Raw genomic sequence first — 24,142 nt, 5'->3', positions numbered from 1 at the left:
AGAAATTGAAAGACAGAGACGGAAAGTGTTTACTTCCAGTCAGGGAGGATTCATATTCTGGTAAATGCATTCTAGCTTAGAAACCCCCCTCCGAGGGTCTCAGGCATGCAGCCCAGTGTGTATGTTTGTGTGTTTTGTGTATCAGAGTCAGAGCGTAATCATTTCCAGATGTGATGGGAATGGCGACAGGCAGAGAATGACACAGCAATTCAACAGAACATAGTTAGCTGACTCAGATCAACTTTTGACTATATTACTAAACTTGTTTCCACTTTCCAGTGAATTCATTGACACCCACCCATATAATAATAACCTTAACACTCCCAGTCACATTCTAACTTTAACCTGTGCTCCTGGGTTAATATAAAAGGGGGAACTAGACTCTAGATTTGATCCACTTAATCTTAGCTTTAACACCAAATCCAAGCCATAAAGTCGTGTCTTAATCTTCACTATGATCTAAACTTTCTGCCTAAAACCTAACCCTAAATCTCCCTTACCAACATAATCCTATAATAATCCCATAATCCACACCCAAAATTGAATTTAAGACAAATTTAACACTCTAAAGCCACGTCCTCGCCCTTAAAACAGATCCATAAATTAGGAAGTCTGCTAAAAAAAATGACCTCGCTTTGTAGGATTTTCCTGAACTTTTTTGTCCTATTTTGGAAAACCACAAACCCTGCTAGCTGACACATCATGGTGGTGGAGGATGTGACTGCTGTGACTGTGAACACTTATGTTTCACATTCATGTGGGTGTTACAAAGACATTTGTGCGTAGTTACATGCTAATATTTACCTCAATATAATAACACACATAATTCTGATGCTTTCAGACATTCAAACAATCATGCTCAGGTAGGGTGTACTGTGTCCCTCATCACAAGTATTAGAGTCTGAGCCTTGAGGACAGCCAGTTATGCCTGGAATGTCAGCTCACCTCAGTGAGAGTCAGCAACACACACGTGAATACACACCTCCTATACAAGTACACACACTTGAAATAACACGCTCACACCACCATGCTCTGCTGCGCAGTCTCCTACACACTCCTTTCGGTGTGTGTGTGGGTGTGTGTGTGTAGCAGAATAGCATTGCATATGAGACATTCCTCTACTGTAGTACTGTTTTCCTGAGGCAGTAACAGGATATCCTCCCCCTCTGTACTGTCCTGCCTGCTGGACACACACACACACACACATTTCTGCACATACACACACACATACAGTATATACAATGTCTTGGCAAAATTTAACAAGACAGATGACCTTGTATGTGTGTGACATATGGTCCTCACATGGTGGCTAATATCATTAACAGGGTGAAAAATCATTTGACTTGGAGATGAAAGAAAAAAAACACACAGGTGCACTTTGTGTTTGTGTTAATTAGCAACAATTAAACAAAAAAATTAAACTAGTTGACATGATGAACACTACACCTGCTTGGCGACTTTGTTATAGCGTTGTCATTGCGAGCATGCTTTATTGATTTATCCTAAATCACTACTGCCCCTAAGTACAGCTTCACAGCCTATTGATTCATTGTTCCTGCATTCATTTGAACGGTAAAGATCATTTATATACAGTGTAGGTCTAGCAATGACTAATCCTTGAAAACTGCAAGGAGAGGAAGCAGAAGCGAGACAGCATCTGGACGTGTATTTCAAACAGGAAACAAGCATATACGTAGATCTACCAATGCTCATTCAACCAGCGATGGACCCATTTATGTGAGACTCAAGTCTGTTGCACAGCTCATAGACTGAAAAAATCTGGATTGTAGAAATTACATCAGGCTTCATGATCACATGATCGGTTTTTGTTTTAGTGTGTCCACTTCAGTCCATATGCATGACCTCTATTTCTAACCCTAACTCTCTGAGGGGAGTACAGTACAAAACAGTATTAAAGTAGTCCTCTGCCAAACCTCAAAACAATTTGAACAAGCTCTAATTGCCAAATCAAATCACACATCCTGCTGGCCTACATGTGTCACTGGATAGTGGCGGTAAAGCAGTAACCCTATGTGTTCTGGTTGTAGCCGGCTGAGTTGAACTCTCTGGGTCTCTCGACCTTGAACTCTAGAAGTAGAAATGAGGTTGTTTCCAACATATTAATCATAAACAATGAATAGAAACAAAGTCAAACCTCTTCTACGACAAATACTAGTGCACTACACATATACAGTAATCTTTATTAGTTTAACTTGTGGTTTTTATTATGCCCGAGTCTCCTCTACTTCCCACGTCCATGCATTGATAGCCTGTCAGTCAAACTACATGCACTGATATGTTCTTTTTTTCTGTCTTTTTAATTGGTATTATGGTTTATAGGTTGATTTTCTGTATCACTTGTAGTATTATTGTATTATTTTAAATTATAATGTCCCGGATTTAATCACAACTAGCCTTTTATTGGAAATTTGTGTGATATTTCTTTAAGAGGACGTGTTTTTTCTGATATATATACTTCATGAGACAGTATTAAGTGAGGAATTCGCATGTGACTGAGCCAGACGGGTCACCAAAATTGCCCTCAGCGAAATTCTTTTTTTCCCCTCTCAGTAGAAACAAGAGACATGAGAATAGGAGGGAGGAGAGAGGACTGAAGGCAGGGGTGAGGAGGATACATGAGAGAAGGCTTTTGACTTCACTGACCACAGAGAGAGAACAGAGGAAGCAAGAGAGGAAGGAAAGGACACAAAAGAAGAGCAGTAAATTGGGAGAGAGGGGATTCAGCGGAAGAGGGGACGGCGACCGAGAAAACCGAAAGGGAGGGAAGGGAAATAATCTAGATTTAAGGCTAGGCCGCCCTCTTCACGTTGATGCCAAGTCTGACTGAAATCAAATTCTGCAGAAACGCCTCAGGCTGATGGTTAAATGGCTGCTGGTGGTGTGTCTGAGAAGGTTAAAAGCAAAGACCTCCTTATTATGGCCGTGTGTGCTTGAACTGAACAGTGTTCCAATTCACTAAAGTGATCCTCATAAAATCCCCCCCCGCACACACTCTCACATGTTACAAAGACGGTGGTCATCAACTCCTCACGGAGGTAAACACATCCTTGGAATAGAGGTGTAATGGACGCAAGGCAGTAAAATAGGAAGCCATTATTTGTACACAAAGGTCTGTAAAGACAGGACAGTGTAAACGTAGCTTCTTGCTAATGGCGGGTCTGGAATGTGTGGGACGGGTGGTTCAGAAAGACGGAAGGTCACAGGTTTGGTGATTATTGCTTCATACGGGTGTTGCAATCTCCTCAGTGATGATATAAAAGTGTGTTAACTGTTATTCGTCAGTATTACACATCATTGGATGAGACGCTTCCTCTTTTTACAAAATGAAGTCACCTCTGTTTGTGACAAATCTGACAGATGTCATTTCATTACATTTTAGCATCTATCTCTTATTATTAGTTTCTACAGGCTGGGGGACCGACTCGGCAGGGAAATTTGGGTTTTGGTAAACATATTCTCTCTCTTCCATAACAACTACTGATGATGTGGCCTTGAGCCAGTGAAACTGCTCTGTGAACAGCTAAGGCTGCAGGGAAGATAGAGGGAGTGCGTGTGTGTGTGTAACAGAGCAAATACGGAGGCTGTAAAACGTGAAATGTCTTTAAAGCTGCAGAACCTAAGGCACCTTTGTTGACTCCCTTGAAAATTATTATGTTAAAAGTGTCAAATGATGCCAGGTAGGATCATCAGATTCAGATCTTTAATCAAGTGATGAAAAAAACGGTTTGAATGGACTGCTACGCAGGAAGAGTTTATTAGGATTATTCATCATCCAGATTCATCCACAGAACTGTGAAGAAACAGCACTCTGGAAGATTGCTATGTTTCTGGTCTGTCATAAAGCAGCAGCATGGGAGTTGATGTCCCCTAGTGGTGGGAACCAGTCAGAACACACTCCTGCTGCTGCAGAGGTTTAACTTAACACACTGTAGTACTGCAATGCAGACAGACAGATTTATGTATCACGTGTGTCTGTGTGTGTTTACCATCTTATCTTTTTTTAATTCCCATTCGAGCAAATATTGTTCATTATGAAAGTGATAATACGATGTACAGCATCTCTGAATCTCGTGTCATTTGTTTGTTGGCGCAGAAATCGTGGCGGGCAGCCGAGGATGTCAGTGACACACTTCCAAAAGAGCGAGCCCTGAAGAGCGTCAGTTTCCAGGAATCGGTCAGCGTTATCACTGACAGGCCTGCAACCATGGAACTGGAGAGCCAGCAGATCCAGCATGGCTGCCTCAATAGCCCCAGTAACAGAACCCACAGTGCAATCGACAATGAGGTGGTGCAGGTACGAGCAAATGTTTTGTTTCCTCTTTTATTTCCTCTGGAAAGGAGCAAAGATTAAAACCAAACACCAGATTTATTTTAGGCTGAGTGGGAGTTGTTTTCTGTATTTCCTGTCACTTTTCTTTTTGTCTGTTTTAAAATAAAGTTTGTGTAAAAACAAATTTTTTTATAGAAAATGCAAACCTTTGGGTTTACTGTGATGTCCAGAAATGTCATGCAGGGGTGCCTCTGCCTATATTTACTGACTTTTACTGTGATAAAACAACTGTTTCATACATGACACCAGTTTTATTATCTGCTGTGTTTACAGGAGATCCGCTACTTGGACCAGGTTTTGGACGCCGCCTCAGAAACACCCACCAATGGAAACTCTTCTCCATCAGAACACATCAGATCCATCAGCATCGACGGAAACTCTCCTTCCATCTGCATGTCAGCATCCTCTCCCGTCAATCACCAATCAGTCATGGTGGAGGGGCCGAGACAAACCACGTTCTTCCACCAGGAGGATTCTGCCGTGAAGACCAACGGGCACGTGCAAGGAGAGGAGTCGGGCCGCAGCGGGCCGAAGTTTGAGCTGAGAGCGTTTCAGGAGGAGAGACGGCCAGCGAAACTCTTCACTCCTGGAGAGGAGCAGCAGGTTGTCAGGGTGACGAGGAGACGACCCACAGAGGAGGTAAACGGCCGTTAGATAATATGTCAGCTGTAACAGATGTTCAGTGTTCAGACACAATAACAAAAACAGCACAGCAAGTCTAGAGACAGACAAACTGAACACCGGCTCAAGATAGACGGTGTTTTATGGCCACCGTAGTTCATGTTAGAAAAGAGAGGGTGATGCAAGAGAATAGCAACGACACTGCTACTTGCCATTAAACCCTACACACGTTTTAGATTCAAATGCATGCTTATAGCATTAATACTGCTGAACTTTGATGGATATTTTTTCTTGATAAGCAAAATAAGACTTCAAAAATTCAAAATTGTATTCATTCATCCAGTCATATGTGACTGAAAGTCTTGAGTCTCTAGGGGGATGTTAAGAATCCAGCCTCAGCAATCTGAAAAATATGAAAATGAAAAGAAAACTGCACATAAATAATGTTTCACCATACCGATTTAAGTTATATTTGTTTGTATTTTCTTCATAAACAGGATTTTATATAAAGTTTTATATATATATATATCTCAGCTTCTACTAACACAACGAAGCAATTTGAAATTGAAAGTGTGTCATAAATAAACCATAAGTAGCACATGACACAATGTGCAGTGCCCAAAAGGGCAGCTGTGGTCACATTTACTGTTCTTGCAGATTCTCTGGAAAATGGAATCACACTGTTTATGATCCTCCTTTAGAGCAGCTGGGTATAACATGGCTTACTCAAGAGTATTACAACTTCTAGGCAGAGTGGTGTAAAGAATGCATGTCATGGTCACTTTCAGTTGTTAACTAATATGTCATGAAAAGCTAACGCAAATGGAAAATGATTGGGAATGCATATCCATATCCTTTTCTCTTCTCTTCTTGTCCTGGTTTGTTCTCTGCATCAGGTTCAGGAGCTAGAGCGTGAGCGTCAGGAGCTGATCAAAGACCAGGCAGTGAAGAAAAACCCTGGTATCGCCCAACGCTGGTGGAACCCCCCTCAGGAGGTAGCTTCAGATTCAATCTTTGTTTTTGAGTTTGAACTCCGCTGACTTGCTGACAGACTGACTGAGTGGTTGGTTTATTCAAGGTTCCTTTGGAAGAACAGCTGGATGCAGAGCAGCTTGAGTCTCTCAAGAAATACCAGGAGAGAAAACAGCAAAAACAGAATCATACTTACCCATACACACAGGTAACACACATACACACTGAGTGCTTGTTTTCGGTCTCACCTTAAGTTCTCCCCTTTCTTTAAATATCTCTAAATGTCTTATCTTTAAATGTCTCTTTTTGCAGCCACAGATGTCAGGTCCTCCCACAATGGTGACCTTTGAACCAGATGCAAGCAGGAAGGTGGACATCATGGAGGAGCAGATCGACTTCTCGTCTGCCAGGAAGCAGTTTCTGCAAGGGGAGGCGACCAAGAGGGACGTGGCTCCCCACATATACTCCGCCAAACCCTTTTCGAAATTCACAATCAAGGGCAGCCAGGGGAGCAGTGACATTGTTGCAGAAACTGGAGAGGGCCGCGTGACCTGGTCTGATGAAGCTCTGGCAGAAGAATTCACCTGCGCACGAGCTGTTATGACAATCCTGCGTGAGGAGGAAGAAGGCAAGGGTCGCTTCCATCCATCTTTTCACCCCGAGGAGTCTGACTCAGGATTAGACGAGCTATCTGTCCGCTCTCAGGACACTACTGTGTTTAGCTTGGATAATGTTTCCGACAGCGGGGCTTCGCTACCACCTACCCCGTTGCCACTTACCCCGGTGTCACCGCCTACTCCTCAGCCCACCACGCCAGTCAATGGGCAGACCATTGGAAGTCCAACAGAAGATGAGCTGGAGTACCATGCGGGGGTACTTGTCCAAAACGCCATCCAAAATGCCCTAGCATCTCAGAATGGAGACGAGTGGCAGCCATCTGACTTGAATTCTTCGCAGCTGAGCGCCCCTGTGTCTCCATCCTCAGCTTCCACAAGTAGCCCAGTGCCAGTTTCGTCCTCTCCTGTGTCTTCTGCTGGACCTCCCAGTCTCCAATCACCTGTGTCCTCCAGTCCTGCTCCATCCAACCTGTCCCCTCAGCCAGAAACACGGCCAGACGTGAGAGTCTTTTCCCAAGAGAAACCTTCAGAGTCACAACAGGCTCAGCAGCAGCAGCCCTCCAGTCCAGCACAGCAGCCACACCTCCAGACACCTTCTCCGCCTCCTTCACAGCCCATCTCGCCACCACAGAGGCCAAGAGATGGAGGCCCCAGGATCAAAATCCAGTCCTCTTACGCCAGAGCACTCGCCTCATCTGCCCCGGCTCCAGCTCCGGCTCCGACCCCTGCTACAGCTCCAGTTCCCAGGCCAACTCCAGTGTACCGTCCCCCTTCTCCTCCTAGCCCGGAGAAACCAGAGTTCAGCTACTTCAGCAAATACTCAGAGGCGGCAGAGCTGCGCAGCACGGCGGAAGCAACACGAGCTCCTGAAGTGGAGCCAGCCAGCGGGCCGTTCCGCCTGCGCTCCAAGAAGCAGCGGACTTTGTCGATGATCGAGGAGGAGATCCGTGCAGCTCAGCAGAGGGAGGAAGAGCTGAAGAAACAGAGGGAGACAGTGCCTGTTGTGATCGTCCGCCCGAGCGGCCATGGTCACGTGAGGACGGGGATGCGGCAAACTACCATTTCCCCAGCAGATAAGATGAAGAGCAACAGCCTGCCAGCCAGACTCACACTATCAGCAAGGACTGCACCAGGTTAGTCAGTACTTTTTCCTCACTGATGGATGTATGGGGTTGTTTTTCTAGCCATGCTGCAGCGTGGCTCTAGGGATGCCATTGTCAGTCAGTCGTCTTTTGTGTGAAGTCAGTTGAAAGAGCAATAAACCTGCTTCTGAAGAGCAACACAACAAACTGTGCGATGTCTAACTCCACCTGTTTTTCCGTGCAGGAAAGATCGAGAAGGTCCGACCTGCGCCACCCGTCTCACCTTCACCCTCAGAAGGAGCCCTGTCTGACGCCGGCAGCGAGGACTCTGGAGGATCGCGACCCAAAAACTTCATGCAGACACTGATGGAGGACTATGAAACACACAAGGTGAAGAGGAGGGAGAAACTGGAGGACAACAGTGTAAGTATTTAAACCTGGTGAAGCTAAGTTTGCATCCATCACATGACATTACAGCTAGTGTAACCCACTCGTTTGTTGATCGGTGCTAAATAATAAAAAAAACAGAACAACACAAACAGACTTCTGACCAAACCACATCAACAAAAAAGAGCATCAGAGACACGATCCCAGCTTATCACACATGACGTACTCGTTTGACTCTTGTGGTTCAGTGGGATGTGTTAATGTCAACATTAGCATTGGCATTAGCAAATAGTGTACAACACCAAGGGGAATTTCCCAGCTGAAGCAGGAAATGAAACTGAAAGTAGGGGCACACACACATGGGGATTTTTGTCCATCATTACTTACACTTCCAATCTTGTCTGACCACGTCCTTCTAATTCCACACTACTGTCGTCAGGCTTTTGTCAGACTAAACTGAAATGCTTTCACGTTGAAAAAAAAACTAGTTTCTTAATTCATGAGCACCAAGATATTGAACTAATGTACCTTAAACAGTCTGAAGGGTTGTTGTTGATCTTATTATATATCCATGACGACATCACATGTGCTGACTATGTGTACTGTTGCTTCTCTCCTGCTGGTCGGTCAGTATGCCCGTTTGTTGCTGGCTAACGAGGTAACCACAGAGGTACCTGTTCACTCCATTGACTTACTGACAGACCTGGGTCAGACTAAAGGGGACTAAAGTAATACACTCCTGAGTATATTTGGACTGTTTCCGTAAGGTGAAGACATTTGTTTTGATCGGGGGTTATTTCAGTTCAACTAAGAACAAGTGCCGTGAGAGTGGAGATTTCCACTGGCACTGTCACTTTCTAATCCTCCACAGCATCGTAGGCGAGTCAACAGTCAGAGAAACGCCAACTCCCGAATGTGAAACCAGTGCAGAAATTATAGACGGGAGTGTATTATTTTTCTTTGAAACCCTAGGCTAGATGGATTGTGTGAAGGAAGTTTTATATCTGATCCCAGGTCTGCTTGTTGTCTCACTGCCTTGCTGTTTTTGCTCTGTGGTGTTGATGCTGCATGTGCTTGTCCGTGGATTTGGTGTGACCTTTGACCCCCCACCTGCACCAGTTTTTAAAAAAAACTAATTAAAGATGTGCACTATTGGATAGCAGTAAAAAGGTGCAAATGTTGGATAAAACACCTCATATAATGATATTTGTCTAACCTAAAGGACATATGGAGGTATCAATGCAACGGTTCAAATATATGAGCTTATCTGAATTGTTAGAAGCTCGAAGCTTTAGTAGGTTCAGCGTATTCCACGATCTACTCCACCTTCAGCCTGGATTCCTGCTCACAAAGACATATATCCTGTGTATAGATGTATTTGTGTGTGTGTGTGTGTGTGTGTGTGTGTGTCTTGACATGTGTGAGAGGTACGGTGGTAAAATATGGAGAAAGCATGAAACTTTCCCTGACACTGAGTTCAATTACTTTAGTTTTTTATTGTCAAACACTGTGGGTGCGCTTAATTCGGTTTGTTTGTTAGTTGTGAAAACTTTTTAGGCTCAACCAAGCGCTCCCCCCAGTTTTTGACATACACTGCATGCCATGTTAAAGATTGTGTTGCCACTGTAACCCCTGATCTTGGGAAAAGCATGAGTTGTCATCAGTAGATAGCTAACTGTGCATGCATCTGATGGACTGTTTTGTATCCGACAGGTTCTGGAGGCCACTCGAGTCACCAGAAGGAAAAGCGACATGGCGCGGAAGTGGGAGGCTGGTATCTATGCCAACGAGGAAGGAGAGGAAGAAGAAGAAGAGGAGGAAGAGGAGGAGGAGGAGGAGGAGGAGTAAACAGCTCCTTTCAGAGACAGAGAGTGGAAAGAAGGAGGTTGAAGGGACTGAAGGAAAAACGCGAAGAGGAAGAAGCGAACGATGAAGGAGAGGGAAAGGAATCAGTATTTATTTCACTAATAGTATTCCGATGATCACATGACCCGCTGACTTGACAGACGGGGCTCCTAGAGGAGGTGCATCCAGTTGTGGTTGTGGACCTGAGGATTGAAGGCTGCAGCAGTATGTTGAGTGACTGAGTACGTGAGAGACATTTGAAGTGAGGTGAGCTTGGAGGAGAAGTTCAGTGATGCAAGAGACACTTTGGAAGGGTTTGACGGTGGTTCGAGAGCGCTGTTCAGAAGGTTTATACTAGTTGGTAGACGCTGAATGACTTAAAAATTCATAGGACTTTTCATTTACCTGTAATGTTTTTTAATGAAATATTGTCTGAAATCTAAAGATTTTATTTCGACAGGTTGCCTGAGACTTACTGCAGATGGTTTTGGCAATGGGTGCTTGATAATAACCCCAATCAGCTTGAAAAACGTGTGGAAAGGTTTTCATTACCGACAAGAAACGCAAAAGACAAGAAACTTCTGACTGAAAGTTGTTCAAGAAAGGAGGAATTTCCTCCGGATTTGATGATGCTGCATTGCCACATTACACCACAGTACAGATATAACACGCGTATGACATGCTCCTTTCTAGCATTGTATTAAATGAAGCGCTGACTCGCAGGGGAGTCGGCGTCTTGCCTTAGACCAGTTGGGATGCACGATATGTATGATGTATTTTATCTCCTATCCTGTATTACTACAGTTTCAGTAGAAATTAGAGAAAATACGACAACTACATTAGATAGAGAGTCAGTCTATAAAACACTATTCTTCAGTGATTTCGTGTCTATAAAGTGCAGGGCGTTCGATTAGGAGGAGTTTAAACAGACGGGGAAGAGGGAAGCTAACTGCGGGTCATGTTTGCGTCAGTGTGTGTATTAATTAAAGGGCTGGGTCGGGGGTTTTATATTCTAAAAAATCACTTATTTTACCTTTGCTGGCTACGTCGCTTTGTTGACTTGTGCTTTCTGATGTAAGCAGTCGTTTCATGTATTATACTGAGGTAGGACTGTGTATTTGATATATGAACATGTATGTTGAGATTCCAGTGGGGCCCATGTATCTGCTCTACCTTGCTAGCTGAGGATAAAGTTTGATGAGAAATGATGAGAAAAAAAAAAAAGCTTTTTATAAAAAAAAAAAGTTGTTATACCAAAACAGAATGTTGTTATTTTAGTCAGCCTACGCTGTTGAGTCTATTTAAGAAGTACTGATTGTGTGCATGACATTACACTCCTTTCCTAAACCTGAAACAAGCACACGACAAGCAGGGAGAAGAAGGCAAGTGACTATCAGTAGAAAGACTCATGAAGAGGCTTTGGGATTGTCAGTTTTTTTGTTTTTTTTTTAACGAAATATATTGTTGAGCTTTGACTTTGCAGGACGACGTGATTTTCTGTTTTGTTAAATGAATGAAAAATTACCGCAATACAGGCCTCTATGAGTGTGGTGATACTGTGGATTCTCTATTTGCAGAAAACAAGCTTCACTTCAGCTTCAGGTTCACCTTAAAAAAGTAAATAAAATACAATAGTACTATAATTAAATAGTAAACACAATCAGAAGAATCCCTGGAGCCTACAGGACTGTCTTTAAACAAGAATTCAAAGTAGAAATGTGTCAACATGGCAGTAGAAACTGTATTTTTGAACCACTTTAACTGAAAAGTAGCTAAATGATATCTACTTTTCAGGCGTGTTTATTGAAGCCTTGAGATTTTATTCCAGATTTACCTGTAAAACCACAGACGACCTGTTCCAAGTGTCCTTCAGCAAGGGACTGAGCTTCACTGGCTAAAATCCTCAGCCTGAAATATACACGTACACTGAGGTAAACTTGCACAAAATATAAAGAACTGACACATACTAACCCTTGACAACAGTAAACTCTCTTTTTTATATTTATTGAAACAGTCCCTCCCAGAGTGCAGGAAGTTTCTCTTAGCAAATGATCTCTTATTTAATTATCTCTTTCAATATGCTCCCTGAGGGAAACGCAGTGCCACTAACTCCACCGACCAGAAGTGAAAACCAAGACTTCGTGCCTCTGTGTGTACCCCCCCGCCCCGAAACAAAAAGAAAGCCACATTGGTTACAGAAAATCCTCCTTGTACTTGTTGTAATACACATGTAATAATATATAAAAATGAGAAAAGTATTTAAAGGACTAATGTCCCTTTCTATGAGACGTTACATGAGCTATGGGGACAAATGAGATCAGGAACATCAGTATTAAAAGCACTTGCTGAACTGTTGTATTTCCACGCAAGAGATATTCGATTTTTTTAGAAGAAACGTGAGCTCAACGGACGTTTTTATTCACGATGAATGACAGATGCAGATCTTTTTGTAATGCACGATAGTTTCACAGTGGCCTATTCTGGATGCCAGCTGAGCGTCTACTAATTCACAGCGAGATTTTAGTTTATAGCAACTTCCCTACTGTACTGTAGCTGCAGCAGCACATGGTAAAACTGTTACTGAACACAAACACACACGACAAAATCGTTTTATGTTCTCATTCAGTACACTATAACGTTTCTGAAATGGTAACAGACAGTCATCATGCATACACAGAGGGGATATACTTGTGTGATTTATTATTATTATTATTATTATGCTTTGTTCTTTGGATTCATGGTGCAGAGATGATTTATTTATCATTTTTAAAATGCTGGTAGCTTGTTATTGCAGAAGCTGCAGAAGAGTCTGAGCTTCAGTGTGGGGACTCACACTGCCTGTGTGTGATAATGCAATCTTATTATACAGTATAACCTCTGTTCCTATGTTAACCACTTGTAATGCTCATACTCTTGCTTTGTTATTTTATAACACATGTTAAGGCTCACAGTTATACACCTACTATACATATTATGAATATTTTCTCATTAAAAACAAAACCTGTACATGAAGCGATTTCTGAGTGGTTCATTCATTATTCGAGACATACCGGTTCTTTTGTGTTTTTCCATCACAGTCAGTTTCACTGTCTGCACATGAACGCATTGTTCTTCAGCAGCCGACTCAACTGGATCTTCAAGAATCAACAACCATCACGTAAAGTGAATATTGCTGTCATTAAGTGGCCAAAAAAAACAAAACAATGTTTTATATCCTAAACTCTCTTTGGAAATTTGAAGATGTCGTCTTGAGTTCTAGCATTTCACAGACTAAAGTAATAGAAGAAGCAGTCAATAGACAGTTCGCAGCAGACATTTTGACATGAAATAGTGCGGTAAACACAGGTGGTCAGGTTGCTACTGTGTGTGATGTTGGTTCACTGGAAAGGCTGTGCTGCAATAAATGGAATAGAACCATAAAGTCTGTGTAAAGGTAATTCTGAGACTTCTTTCAAAAGACATTAAATATGTTGGAAAATAGTTGCTGAAAACATGTGAAAAGACAATGATATATCATTGAAATGTGGAGTGTGTTCATCAGTTTTCAGTCCAGTCCATTTTTTTGGGCGGTCCTAAAGGGTGGCTCGATGACACGCTGAGGCCACCCTGAACATACACCTGTACCCCTAGCAGAGAGAGATTAATTCATCTCACTCAGTGTTTCAAAGTCAGTCATGTCATTTTCTGAACTCATCTGACACGTTTCAGTCAGAATGCAATTCAGAACACATTAAGTGGACAGTCCTGGAGCTGAGAACACTGCTCATTTTTACCTGATTTTGACTTGTAAACTTGTATCATTGGAAACTAGCTGTGTTGACCCTACAATTTCATGTGAAAATGGCCGCTATGAGAAAGCTCTACAGTAAAGTTAGCTGGAAACCAGTTGAGGTTAAATATATGTGTTCCAGACAAACAGCTGATTTCCTTGTTTTCTGTCATGAACTGAAACCTGTGGTTGCAAAGATTCACACTCATGAATATACACACCACATTGGGCAGGTGTATCAGCAAGTTCTCATCACATATTTTACTTTCTCTTTTAAATCTTAAAAAAGTTAAAAAGCAAGCCTAATACAGTCTGTTTGGAGTGGAGGGAGGGTGCTTTCCCAGATTTCTCCCTCACACACACACACACACACACCTTCATCATGCAGGTCCTGCAGGCTGAGCACATGGAGCAGTGGGCGTGAGAGACTTTTATTTCCTCCTCGCTGCTTTATTTTGAAACGCGCACACACTCTGTGGACAGAGGAGAGAGGACAAACTCGTTTCCACTCTGCATAAATTCAACAGCAGCCTGTTCTTCTCATTCACTTTGATTTTTGACTTTAAAAAGTGAAGTCATGGTCCTGCCTGCTCTGTGTCAAACAGCCTTCGCGGTGCTCCGGCAGATCGAGCCCATTCTCGTGCTCGAACAGCTGGGCAGCACTCTCTTCGACACCGCCCTGCAGATGGTGGTCAGGGACCGGTGTGTGAACGCCACATACCCCGATACCCACCTCTCCAGGGAGGACAGCCAACAGAAAGCCATGACGGACTTCTACATGACATACAGCCTCATCATCCAGCTGACCCCGATCCTGCCTGCGCTGCTCCTGGCCAGGTTAAGCGACCGTGGCTGGAGGAGAATGCCTATTGTGGTGCCCCTGAGCGGTTACTTGCTGTCCAGGTTGGCCCTGCTCCTGGTGGTCCTCCTCCAGCTCCCGCTGGAGGTGATGTTCGGCGCGGCGGTTGTCTTCGGGCTGTCCGGCGGCTTCTCCGCTTACTGGCCCGGTGTCATGACGCTGGCGTCGCTCAGCTCCACGAATACTGACCGGTCCCAGGTCAGTGGTGCATCTGTCTAGAAAACCTGCATTACCTGCAACCTTACACTCAAATAACTTCTTTTATACTAAGTAAGCACTGTCTAACACCAAGTTGATGCTGATTATAATATATTAATAATTTAATTTAATTTAATTTAATTTAATTTAATTTAATTTAATTTAATTTGTCCAATAAGCTGGTCCTCTAAGTATCATCATTATTTCCTTTCTACAATAAACTAAAATCTACAAAAGTTCACTGGTTTATGTTTATGTTTATGTAGGTTTATGTTTAAGCTCTTCCTTTAATTAGAGTAGAAACATTCATAAATGTGCCTGTATGTTTTGCCTTGATACAGTATAACATATTTTGGTTGGTTTAAAATCTTCCTCCAACATTTTGAGTGTAGGCATCTGGTTTTACACTGAAGTGTTTTTTTTTTTTATCAACTAAAGAGCAAAATATACCCTCTGTTTTGTGTAAACCTTTCCGAAACCTTGTAACAACTAATGCTGGCATGTTATTGACACTCCTGGGCAAATGCATATAATGACTGGCTCAAACCTAACCAAGAGTAACATAAAAAATACCTCAAAACTAAGTAAGTTTTATTGACACAAGGTCAATTTTTCCAACAAGTCGTGTGTGTCTGCGCCCTGTGCAGATGATGATGAGAGTGGAGCTGCTGTACGGGATGGCAGGGCTGGTGGGCAGCCTGGCGTCGGGTCATCTATTCCTGCTGTACACCTCCACTTTGGGAAATGGGACCATCCTGCTCATTGTGAGCACACTGCTGCACCTGCTCAGCCTCATATTCTCCATAGTCCTGCTGCAGGTAAGTGTGTGTGTGTGTTTATGTGTGCAGTATTATAGATTTTATTCTATTCACTGTATGTGTGTGCTTTGATTTTTCTGTCTAGAAGCTAGAAGCCTGTTTGGCCTGTTTCTAAAACTGAATGTGATTGTTTAAAGATTGACCAATAAGAAAGTGATTAGGCATTGCTATAAGTCATAAGCAACAGCAACGCTAGTCATAGTGACAATTTTCACTTTCAATCTTCACTCTGAACACATCCTGCTGCACATACATTTTACCACACCTTTAAGACTGACAGTAAATCACAGCCGTAGTTTCCTTGTGTGTTATGTAAGACATAATAAGTTGTACATCCCATGCTTATGAAGGATGATTGGGTTCCCCTTTTCTCAAAGACTTTTTATGAAAGTTGTTGTATGCACTGTGGAAGAACTGTTTGTTTTGAAACTTTGCCCAGGAAAACTAGTTCCCATCGAGCTGGATTGGATTTCAGCCTGACACTGTCAAACTGTCAAGCTGTCAGAGCTACAGTTTCATCTTTCTAATTAAACGTCTGAATGTTTCCGTTCTAAATTCAAGGTGAAACAACTGCCCAGCCAAGTCCCAGTAGATGAGGACTGCCAAGTCTTTTCTCAGGCCTCCAGCGATGTTCCTGTGGCGACTCCTGCTAGGATAAACAGGGTGAACTTGGCTCTGCTGTTTGCAGCTGCTGTTCTGTACAGCGCTGCAGTGGGTGGAGCCATTGAGATACTGGGCGCCTTTGTGATGAAAGAACCGCTCAGCTGGAGTGCCACTCAGGTGACATTTGGCTGTCTTTGTGTCTATATGTTTTGGTGGTTTCGAACAACAGGGTTTCGGTTTCACTTGTGAATGATTATTCCTGTATGTATCTGGTTTGCGGCCGATTTATGTACATTGTGTGTTGTTTTGTCTCACTCTCCTCCAGGTGGGTTATGGGAACGCTGCGGGCTGCATGATTTTTCTCACCAGTTTCCTCGGTGTCTTTGTGTTCCGTCGCTGCGTCAGCGATGTGATGCTCATCCTGATCGGCATGGTGTCGTTTGCCTCGGGAATCTTCTTCATGTCCTTCGTCACAGAAACCTACATGTTCTACCTGGGTAAGACTGAGGCACAGTTTGTGAGGGACAATGGACATTTTAACCACACCCAAAACCAACACCCAAAGATAACCATGTTTCAGTGATATTGAACAGAGAAAAGAAGAACAAGAACAAATTTTACCCAAATTTGAGAAGCTGGAACCAGTATTTCTGCTTGATAATCAATTAATTATCAAAATGTGTGGCAATTCATTTACTGGTGATCATCAAAGGTGGGGTAAGGTACGAAAAATGATACAGCAATTAATGTAACTAACTGTATCTATGTTGTTGGTTTGCAAACTGTTGCCAAAGTTGCTGCTGTACAGCTGACATGCAGTTCCAGACAGTGCTTTGACAGATTTGAGCTGTATTGGATTAGAACCTCATTAAGTAGAAGCACTTACCACACCTTTTAAATTGATAAATCTGCTACTCATTTTACCATTTTAGAGTCTTCTGTTCTCTCTCTCTTTTTCACCCCCCCATTTTCATTTAGCCAAATGGCTGACACAGCAAACATGGCCATTGGTTTTCTAGGTTTGACTCAGCAAAAGGAAGGATGAGGAACTAAAATCACGTAACGGGTCTTTGACACAACTAGGTTATCAGCACAAATTGTAAAGATGTAGCAACCAAAATGAGGAAGTTGAAGCAATATAAATCTTGGTTTTCAAATAGCTACAGATATACTGGAAGATCTTTGTGTCCATAAATCTGTGTTGTAACATGTCAGCAACACAACCAGCTGAGATAACTAGTTGGTGAAAATTAAGTCCATCCATTTGATTAAGTTGGTCAAAATGCAAATTAACTAAAAGGAAAAACTTTTCAAAAATTTGCTTATTTGTTTCTACACCCATGCCCGTATGCTAATTAGGGTAAACTTAACTAACTTATTTATTGGGGGGGGGGAATTGCCAGCAACTAGTGAGGACTCCAAGAAGTAAAGGCCAACAACAAGCTTCTGTCTTTGTACAAATTAAGCAAACAGGATACAACATGTTAATAGTGGCTTTATACTTTGCGTAAAGACATCGTGATGACCATACAGCTGATGTGCTGAGTCGTTGCTTCTGTTAATTCCAAACAAAACAGGAAAAAAAACAGCAAATGTAAAAGCCTTTATACAATTCATTTAATGTTGAACCAGTTTGTTTGCTTGTTTCAAAGCGAGGAGTGGTAGACGGAAAGAAAATGAACTTTAAGTCTTTGTGACATCACGGTTTACAGCATTTTAACACAAAAGCCTGCTTGTTTAGATGATGTGAATCATACAAAAACTAGCTCCATTAGAGTCCTGACACACATCCTGCCAAAAGAAAGAGAAAGAGCTGCATGATGGTGGTGGATTGTGGCTGGTGGGTGGTGTACAAAAGGACACTGAGGGGGGAGAGAGGGGGTTGAGAGGAAACAAATTAATCAGTGTTCCTTTCTCCACAGCTCGCTCCCTCAACCTGTTTGCTCTCATCCCGATGCCCACTATAAGATCTCTGCTCTCACAGCAGGTTCCAGCATCCTCATGTGGTGAGTACAACCTGTGTGTGTGTGCGTGTGTGTAGGTGTGTGTGTGTGTGTGTGTAGGTGTGGGTGTGTAAAAGCACTGCAGATGAATAATAATAACTGTAGAGAGATAATTGTACCATGAAAACAATTAAATACACAACAGAATTATGTAAGCCCATGCTACTGTTGGCTTCAGCATATTACTTACTTATTACTTACTATAAAAGAGAGAGTGAGACATATCTTGTTTTTTTTCTTTCCATTTTTACTATGATAACTTACTGAGGGCTGTTCAGGGAGGGTGAGTTATGTCTGCTTGTATGTGTTCAAATGTTTGCTGAAAAATCCTACAGATAAAGTCAGGGAAAAAAAGAGTTTAGCCTTGTTAAACTGCTTCCCGTGTACGTAAGATCAGAACATTTTAATAATATATTTTTATAACTAGTGGATGAATGTGTGGAGGCATTTAAGGAGCAGATGCAGGTGGCCAATGATTGAGATACTGTGACGTTTGAAGGATAGGAAAATAAGAAACAGACTGGTAAAATGTCAGTTCACCTTAATTACAAGAGAAAAAAAACAGAAAAAAACTTCAGTAAGGCCTGGCTTCATTCTTTCACGCACTAATAAGTGTTAGGTTGTTGTTGGAATGAGTATTTACACACTGTTGTACCTAGGATCTAGAAAAACTGTGAGTGAGCACAGGGGGAAGTTGTGGAAAAGGGATGACAACAAACTTCCTGAAAGCTGGGTTTACAGTTTAAAGGTCGTTGATAGGTCAGAAAAAAAACCCATATTGAACCAACACTGATTTAGGGAAAGTTGTGTTATTATACATCACATGGCCGGTAGTAAATAGCTTGACCACAGCGTTTCAGTGATGGAAGCCAAGCTGAATATCATTCTGTAAAAACCATAAAACACTGGAATGATTCAGAAATGGTCGCCAGAAATATAGATAGATCTATTTGCAATCATGATTAAAAAAAAATATATATCAGTCCAGCTCGAAAAGCAGAATTTAGGGAGTGATTCCACCTCTAAAAGCTCCAAACATTGTGAACATTTAAATTAGGCGGTGCTGGTTATGAAAAATAAAGTATGATTGTGCAACTGCCTAATGGAGGAAGGAAACATGTTTGTCTTGATTGGCTCGTGTCTCCTGAATCAGCAGGAAGCTGAAACAGGCTAAATATGCAAAAACACTCATTCATAGTTTGTGTTCACCTCTGACCTATGAAGGTTTAGGCACCTGTGTGTATCTTGTGTGTTAGCTGTGTGTGCACAGTGTCTCAGTGTCACAGGGGAGTGTCACAGGGGAGAGATAGTGTATACTGGAAACCTGCTGCCAAGCTGGTTTATGGCAGAAGGATGACACATCCTGAAATCCTGTTCTTCTTCTTCTTCTGTTAGTGTCTTGCTTCCTCACATACATGAACTCACGGGGTTCACCCATGATTAGAGAAGTGCAGTTATTCATTGTCAGGGTTTTTCCTCGTGTGTTTGCTTTGACGTGACGTCTGTTTGAGAAGTCATGGCATTGCAAACACACACACTAGCAGCCCAAACCCTTTTCCTATTAACACACACACAAAAACAAGGAAATTAAAACATATGTATGAATACAGGACAAAAACCTTAAAGGAAAAGTTCAAGATTTGATACCTGGAGTCTCTGCTGGTTGCCTGGCAACTGGTCCTGGAGCCAAAAAAATCTGGTATATAACCCCTCGTAAAACGGCTGATTGACGTTTTTACACTTTGGTGTTTGTACAGATTAAACAAATTGAGATCGTGCTTATTATTATTATTTTAATCTTTAACAGAGTCAGAGTGTTTCCAGTCTGTTTCCAATCCTCTCCAGGCTGCTGGTGGTAGCTTAATATTTATCACACAGACATGAGCATGGTTTCAATATTTTTTATCTCACTGTCTGGGAGAAAGAAAAATAAATGTATTTCTCAAAAATGTCTTATCTCTGTGAGAGCTTAAAAGAAAATGTCTGTATAATTCCCTGTGAACCTCATTTACCCCTCTTTCTTTTTGATCTGTCCTCTTTCCCATCAGGCACCACTCTCACGTCCCTGCAGTTGTCTCTGAAGTTTGCTGGTCTGGCGTATATCCCTGCCTTTACTAAGATCTATCAGGGAACACTGGGCTGGTTCCCAGGCTTCGTCTTCACACTGTCCAGCATTATTACAGTACTGGGAATGATACCGATCAGGTATGGTGTGAATAATATAATGGTAGTGATGACAACCAATCTGTTCTGATTGTATTCAATATCAATGGGGCTAATATTTGTGTTTCAGTCAAAAAATACACCAAAGCATCTGTTGTCCTTTTTTTTTAAATATACTTTTAAAATGAAAATGTTGATAAATGGATTTAAAAAAAAGTCTAATACAAAATACAATACAAAATAATACAAAAAAATCAAGGTGAAAAGTGACATTGGTGAAAAGTGACATTTAAGAACCTAATTTACAAAGTGTGACCAATGTGCTCGCTCTTCTGTCAAGAGTTAGAAGATATACTTTATTAATTCTTTTTTCACTCTATTTTTTTTTTACATGCATTTTAACCCAGACAGTACAAGGTACAAAGGCTCATAGACATGCAAATGTGGAGAGAGATGGTGGAGTGATGGGCAGGCCCCCTGAGAGGCGCCCAGCGAGCGGTTGTGGGGGATCGGTGCCTTGCTCAAGGGCACCTCGGCAGTGCCCAGGAGGTGAACTGGCACAACTGGCACCTCTCCAGCTACCAGTCCACCTTCCATATTTTTGGTCCATGTGGGACTTGAACCGGCCACCCTCCGGTTCCCAAGCCAAGTCCCTATGGACTGAGCTACTGCCACCCCAAGTTAAGACATAAAATGGTCAATACCTCTCCACATGTGTCCATTGGAGCCAGGAGTCATTTAGTTTAGCTTAGCACAGTTAACAGACTAGATCTTCTTGCTTTGTTTCACTTCTTAGGGGCACTTCCAGAGAAGCTCACGTGCCCCTTTTTATTCACTTTTTGTAACCACATTTGTTGAGTTTACGACAGTGATCGATGTCATCTTGGGCAAAGGGAACACAACGAGTTTTGGGTACGTGGGGACATAAAATCTGGGTGAAAATCACTTCAATCAGTCTGCAGCTTAAAAAAAACACACAAAAAAAACATTTTATCTATAGTCTGTTAAGATCAAATCATTAAGGATGTGTGAAAATCTACATTTTCTGTGTCCCATGTTGACATGATGTACGACCATGAATGGAAAACAGACTTCTTATCAGAACATTTCCTCTCTCTTCCCTGCAGTATCGTCGGCTGTAGATCCCCTCAGCGGCGTCATTACGAGAGGATTCAGGGAGACTGAAGGCACCAACGTCATTGCCAGCAGTGAGTTAGCGTTGGTATGAGGCAAACGGGAACTGAGACTTGAAATGGGCAAAAGGAGGACGTTGCCTTTAATCCCACTTCTCTAATGTTAACAGGCACTGCAGAAGCTTTTACAGGCTTTGGGTGTTACAGGAGGAACAGACGGCGTGTTTTATGAGCATTTTATACTGAATGAAGCCTACACACATTCATATGTGCACAGAGCCAAGTGCACACATGAATGTTCAAGTTCAAAATCTTTTGACTCATCAACTGAAGCCACGTCCACGTCAACACACCCAATGTGATTTCAACATAATGTAGATTTGTCATTGGATGTGTCAGATATAAAAAAAAGCCCCTTGTGAGCGCCAACTATGGAGGAGCATGAACTAAAAAAATGATTTAAATAAGTTTCCTGTCGTGAACTGGCTCAAACTGGATCCCATTCAATTCTCAGCCATAAATATATTGATATATTAATAGCAATATATTTGATATGTCAAAACTAGACTCATACAGGATTATAAAGTTTGACACAGCTTGGAATTTAAATTGATAAAAAATGATCATGTTCTGAGATGTGTAGACTTACATGGTGAATTCTGAACCTGCAGGTCAGGAAACGCTGACAGAGAAAATGAGAAGTATGTTTTCAAAATTACATTTGTCGACATCGATTATGATTTCTAATGACAACGTTTACAGTTGTATGTGTTTATTAATTTTGCATTTTATTGTAAAGGACTTTGAACTGCACTAACCAATATGAAAGGTACTACACTGTCTCTAGTATATATTTTAATCTCAGTGTGTATTAGCCTGTTGATTAGCTTTATGGTGGATCTGAAAGGGAAGACAATGCAGCTCGCATTATTTTTTATTATCATTTTTACTCAATGCATTCATTTATTAGTGCACTTTTATTTGTTGACATTTTAAAAAGCACCACACAAATGGGATGTTGCCAAGGTTATCACAACTAAGGTTCAATTTATGTTGGTGTATATTTTTCTTGATTCCTGTTTGAGGTTTTTAATTGATCTGAAACTAACTAAATGGAATGTGTTTTGAAATTCACTTTAATTCTGTAAATAAAAAAGGTGTGAATAATTTTGAATGTTTTTTTTTAGTTTTGCATTTCATGTTTTCGTTACGTCTTCGCAATGATCATTATTATTATTACTATGTGTTTTCATCAAATATCTGCTTATTTTTGTGCACCAACAATACATTTCAACCAGTGAAGACAAATAAAAAAGTTACTGAAGAAAAACAAATCAGACATATGAGCACACAAGTATCAAATGCACTCATTCTTTGTATTATTGGTCCGATATATCCAAAAAAATTATTTGAGGTAAAGATAAATTGCATCAAAACGACATCAATATACAAGCTTATTTATAATTACAACAAGATGTTATTGACATCCAAATGTACAATAAAAACTCTGAACGTAAACAGTACACACTGGGGAGGAAAAAAAATAGAGACCAAAGCTAGATTCACACATTCATAAATCGTCTTGACTTTTAGCCTTTCGCACAGGTTTGATTGGTCAGTTTTATCCTGCGCTGCAAATCAGACCTTCTCTTCATGTGTGACTGCGTGAAGAAGACAGGAGGAAAAGACGGGGACATTTGGCTTAGAAACATTTGATTTGTACATTAAAGAAGAGCAAAAATCAGGTCTCTTTACAGACTTGTACGATGGCAGCCATCAACGTCTGTTTGCAGACGACGCCTTTCTTAACGTTTCAGAACCAAGTTTCCAAAATGAGACATAAAATGTGTCTCAACCAACTCCACACCAGACACTTGTTTTTTTTGGCAACTGCAAGAAAGCAAATTTAGTTTTTGTTTAATAGTGGAGCTATGTATATAGTGCAAAACAAATCAGCAGGCACACAGTATAAGATGGGAGATTTTACAATGGCTATGACTAAGAAGTAAACTAGAGAACTATTGTTGGGCTTCCAATGAGCATCAAAAATAAAATGCTTCATTCCTCACATCTCCAAAATCCCTTGTATAATGTTATTGTAATCTTAACATGCTCTCTGGAAACCTAACAATGATCTCCTTCTTTTATACAAAAATAGACTCAGCTGCACTATATAATTCAGCTGCACATTGGGGTATATTGAATATACAGTATATTGCCATTAGAGCAAAAAGAAATTTCAGTCCGGATGATCCCTTGTGCATGCTCAGGTCTCGCCACTTCATCAGGTCGGTACAGTTACTTCATTTACATAAAATAGCAGGAAAGTCTACAAATACACCAAAATAATAATAAAGAGAAATCACTACCATGATTCACACAGTGCTCAGTGGTAAACAGACAGGTACTGATCTGATTCAGTTAATAAAATAGAACTAAAAGGAAAGTGTGATCAAAGTCACTTTTGTTTTTTATCATGTTCGCTATTTTTCTTATTCCTTCGTCCTTTTAGTCGAATGTTTATTTTTGCAAGACAATATGGAAATTGTGTCAAGCTCAGTGTGCTGATATGAAATGGTGAACAGATTTTTTCTTATGTAAAACTTAACAGTCTGATAAAACAATCTGGTTTGAAAGGTGCCCTGTGTAATTTTCTTGTAATAAAAAAAAATAAATCAATCAATAAATATGGACTTTTGTTTGTATCACCTTTCCTAAATT

General features: G+C 41.4%; 2 protein-coding genes across 7 annotated transcripts in view; both read left to right on the top strand.

The window, feature by feature from the left end:
* palm2akap2 (PALM2 and AKAP2 fusion) overlaps positions 1-12,887 on the top strand; it is an 89,508-nt gene extending 76,621 nt beyond the window's left edge. For 5 of the 6 annotated variants that reach the window (XM_019259561.2, XM_027278632.1, XM_019259558.2 and 2 more), the window contains 8 exons: positions 4,115-4,315; positions 4,625-4,990; positions 5,869-5,967; positions 6,051-6,152; positions 6,257-7,694; positions 7,888-8,066; positions 8,662-8,700; positions 9,744-12,887. In XM_019259561.2, coding sequence (XP_019115106.2) covers positions 4,115-4,315; positions 4,625-4,990; positions 5,869-5,967; positions 6,051-6,152; positions 6,257-7,694; positions 7,888-8,066; positions 8,662-8,700; positions 9,744-9,878 — 2,559 coding nt within the window. In that variant the 3' untranslated portion in view covers positions 9,879-12,887. The remainder of the gene's footprint in view (positions 1-4,114; positions 4,316-4,624; positions 4,991-5,868; positions 5,968-6,050; positions 6,153-6,256; positions 7,695-7,887; positions 8,067-8,661; positions 8,701-9,743) is intronic. The other variant, XM_019259559.2, reaches the window with a different exon arrangement.
* Positions 12,888-14,013: 1,126 nt separating this feature from the next.
* Positions 14,014-24,085, top strand: slc46a2 (solute carrier family 46 member 2). The gene is made up of 7 exons (XM_019259573.2): positions 14,014-14,701; positions 15,349-15,519; positions 16,081-16,299; positions 16,448-16,619; positions 18,045-18,128; positions 20,174-20,330; positions 21,416-24,085. Exons 1-7 carry the CDS (start codon positions 14,222-14,224, stop codon positions 21,471-21,473), a joined length of 1,341 nt encoding a protein of 446 aa, XP_019115118.1. The 5' UTR covers positions 14,014-14,221; the 3' UTR covers positions 21,474-24,085.
* The last annotated feature ends 57 nt before the right edge of the window (positions 24,086-24,142 follow it).

This window comes from Larimichthys crocea, chromosome IV (genome assembly GCF_000972845.2).
Source record: "Larimichthys crocea isolate SSNF chromosome IV, L_crocea_2.0, whole genome shotgun sequence".
In the NCBI taxonomy this organism is placed as follows: Eukaryota; Metazoa; Chordata; class Actinopteri; family Sciaenidae; genus Larimichthys; species Larimichthys crocea.
This window is presented reverse-complemented; position numbering and strand designations above follow the sequence as displayed.

Bases quoted from the DNA above. Each gene is read 5' to 3' on its own strand.
- slc46a2 (XM_019259573.2), top strand. From the start codon at position 14,222: ATGGTCCTGCCTGCTCTGTGTCAAACAGCCTTCGCGGTGCTCCGGCAG. The intron at 15,520-16,080 runs GTAAGTGTGTGT...TCTAAATTCAAG, and splicing joins TCTCCATAGTCCTGCTGCAG to GTGAAACAACTGCCCAGCCA. The intron at 16,620-18,044 runs GTAAGACTGAGG...CTTTCTCCACAG, and splicing joins AACCTACATGTTCTACCTGG to CTCGCTCCCTCAACCTGTTT.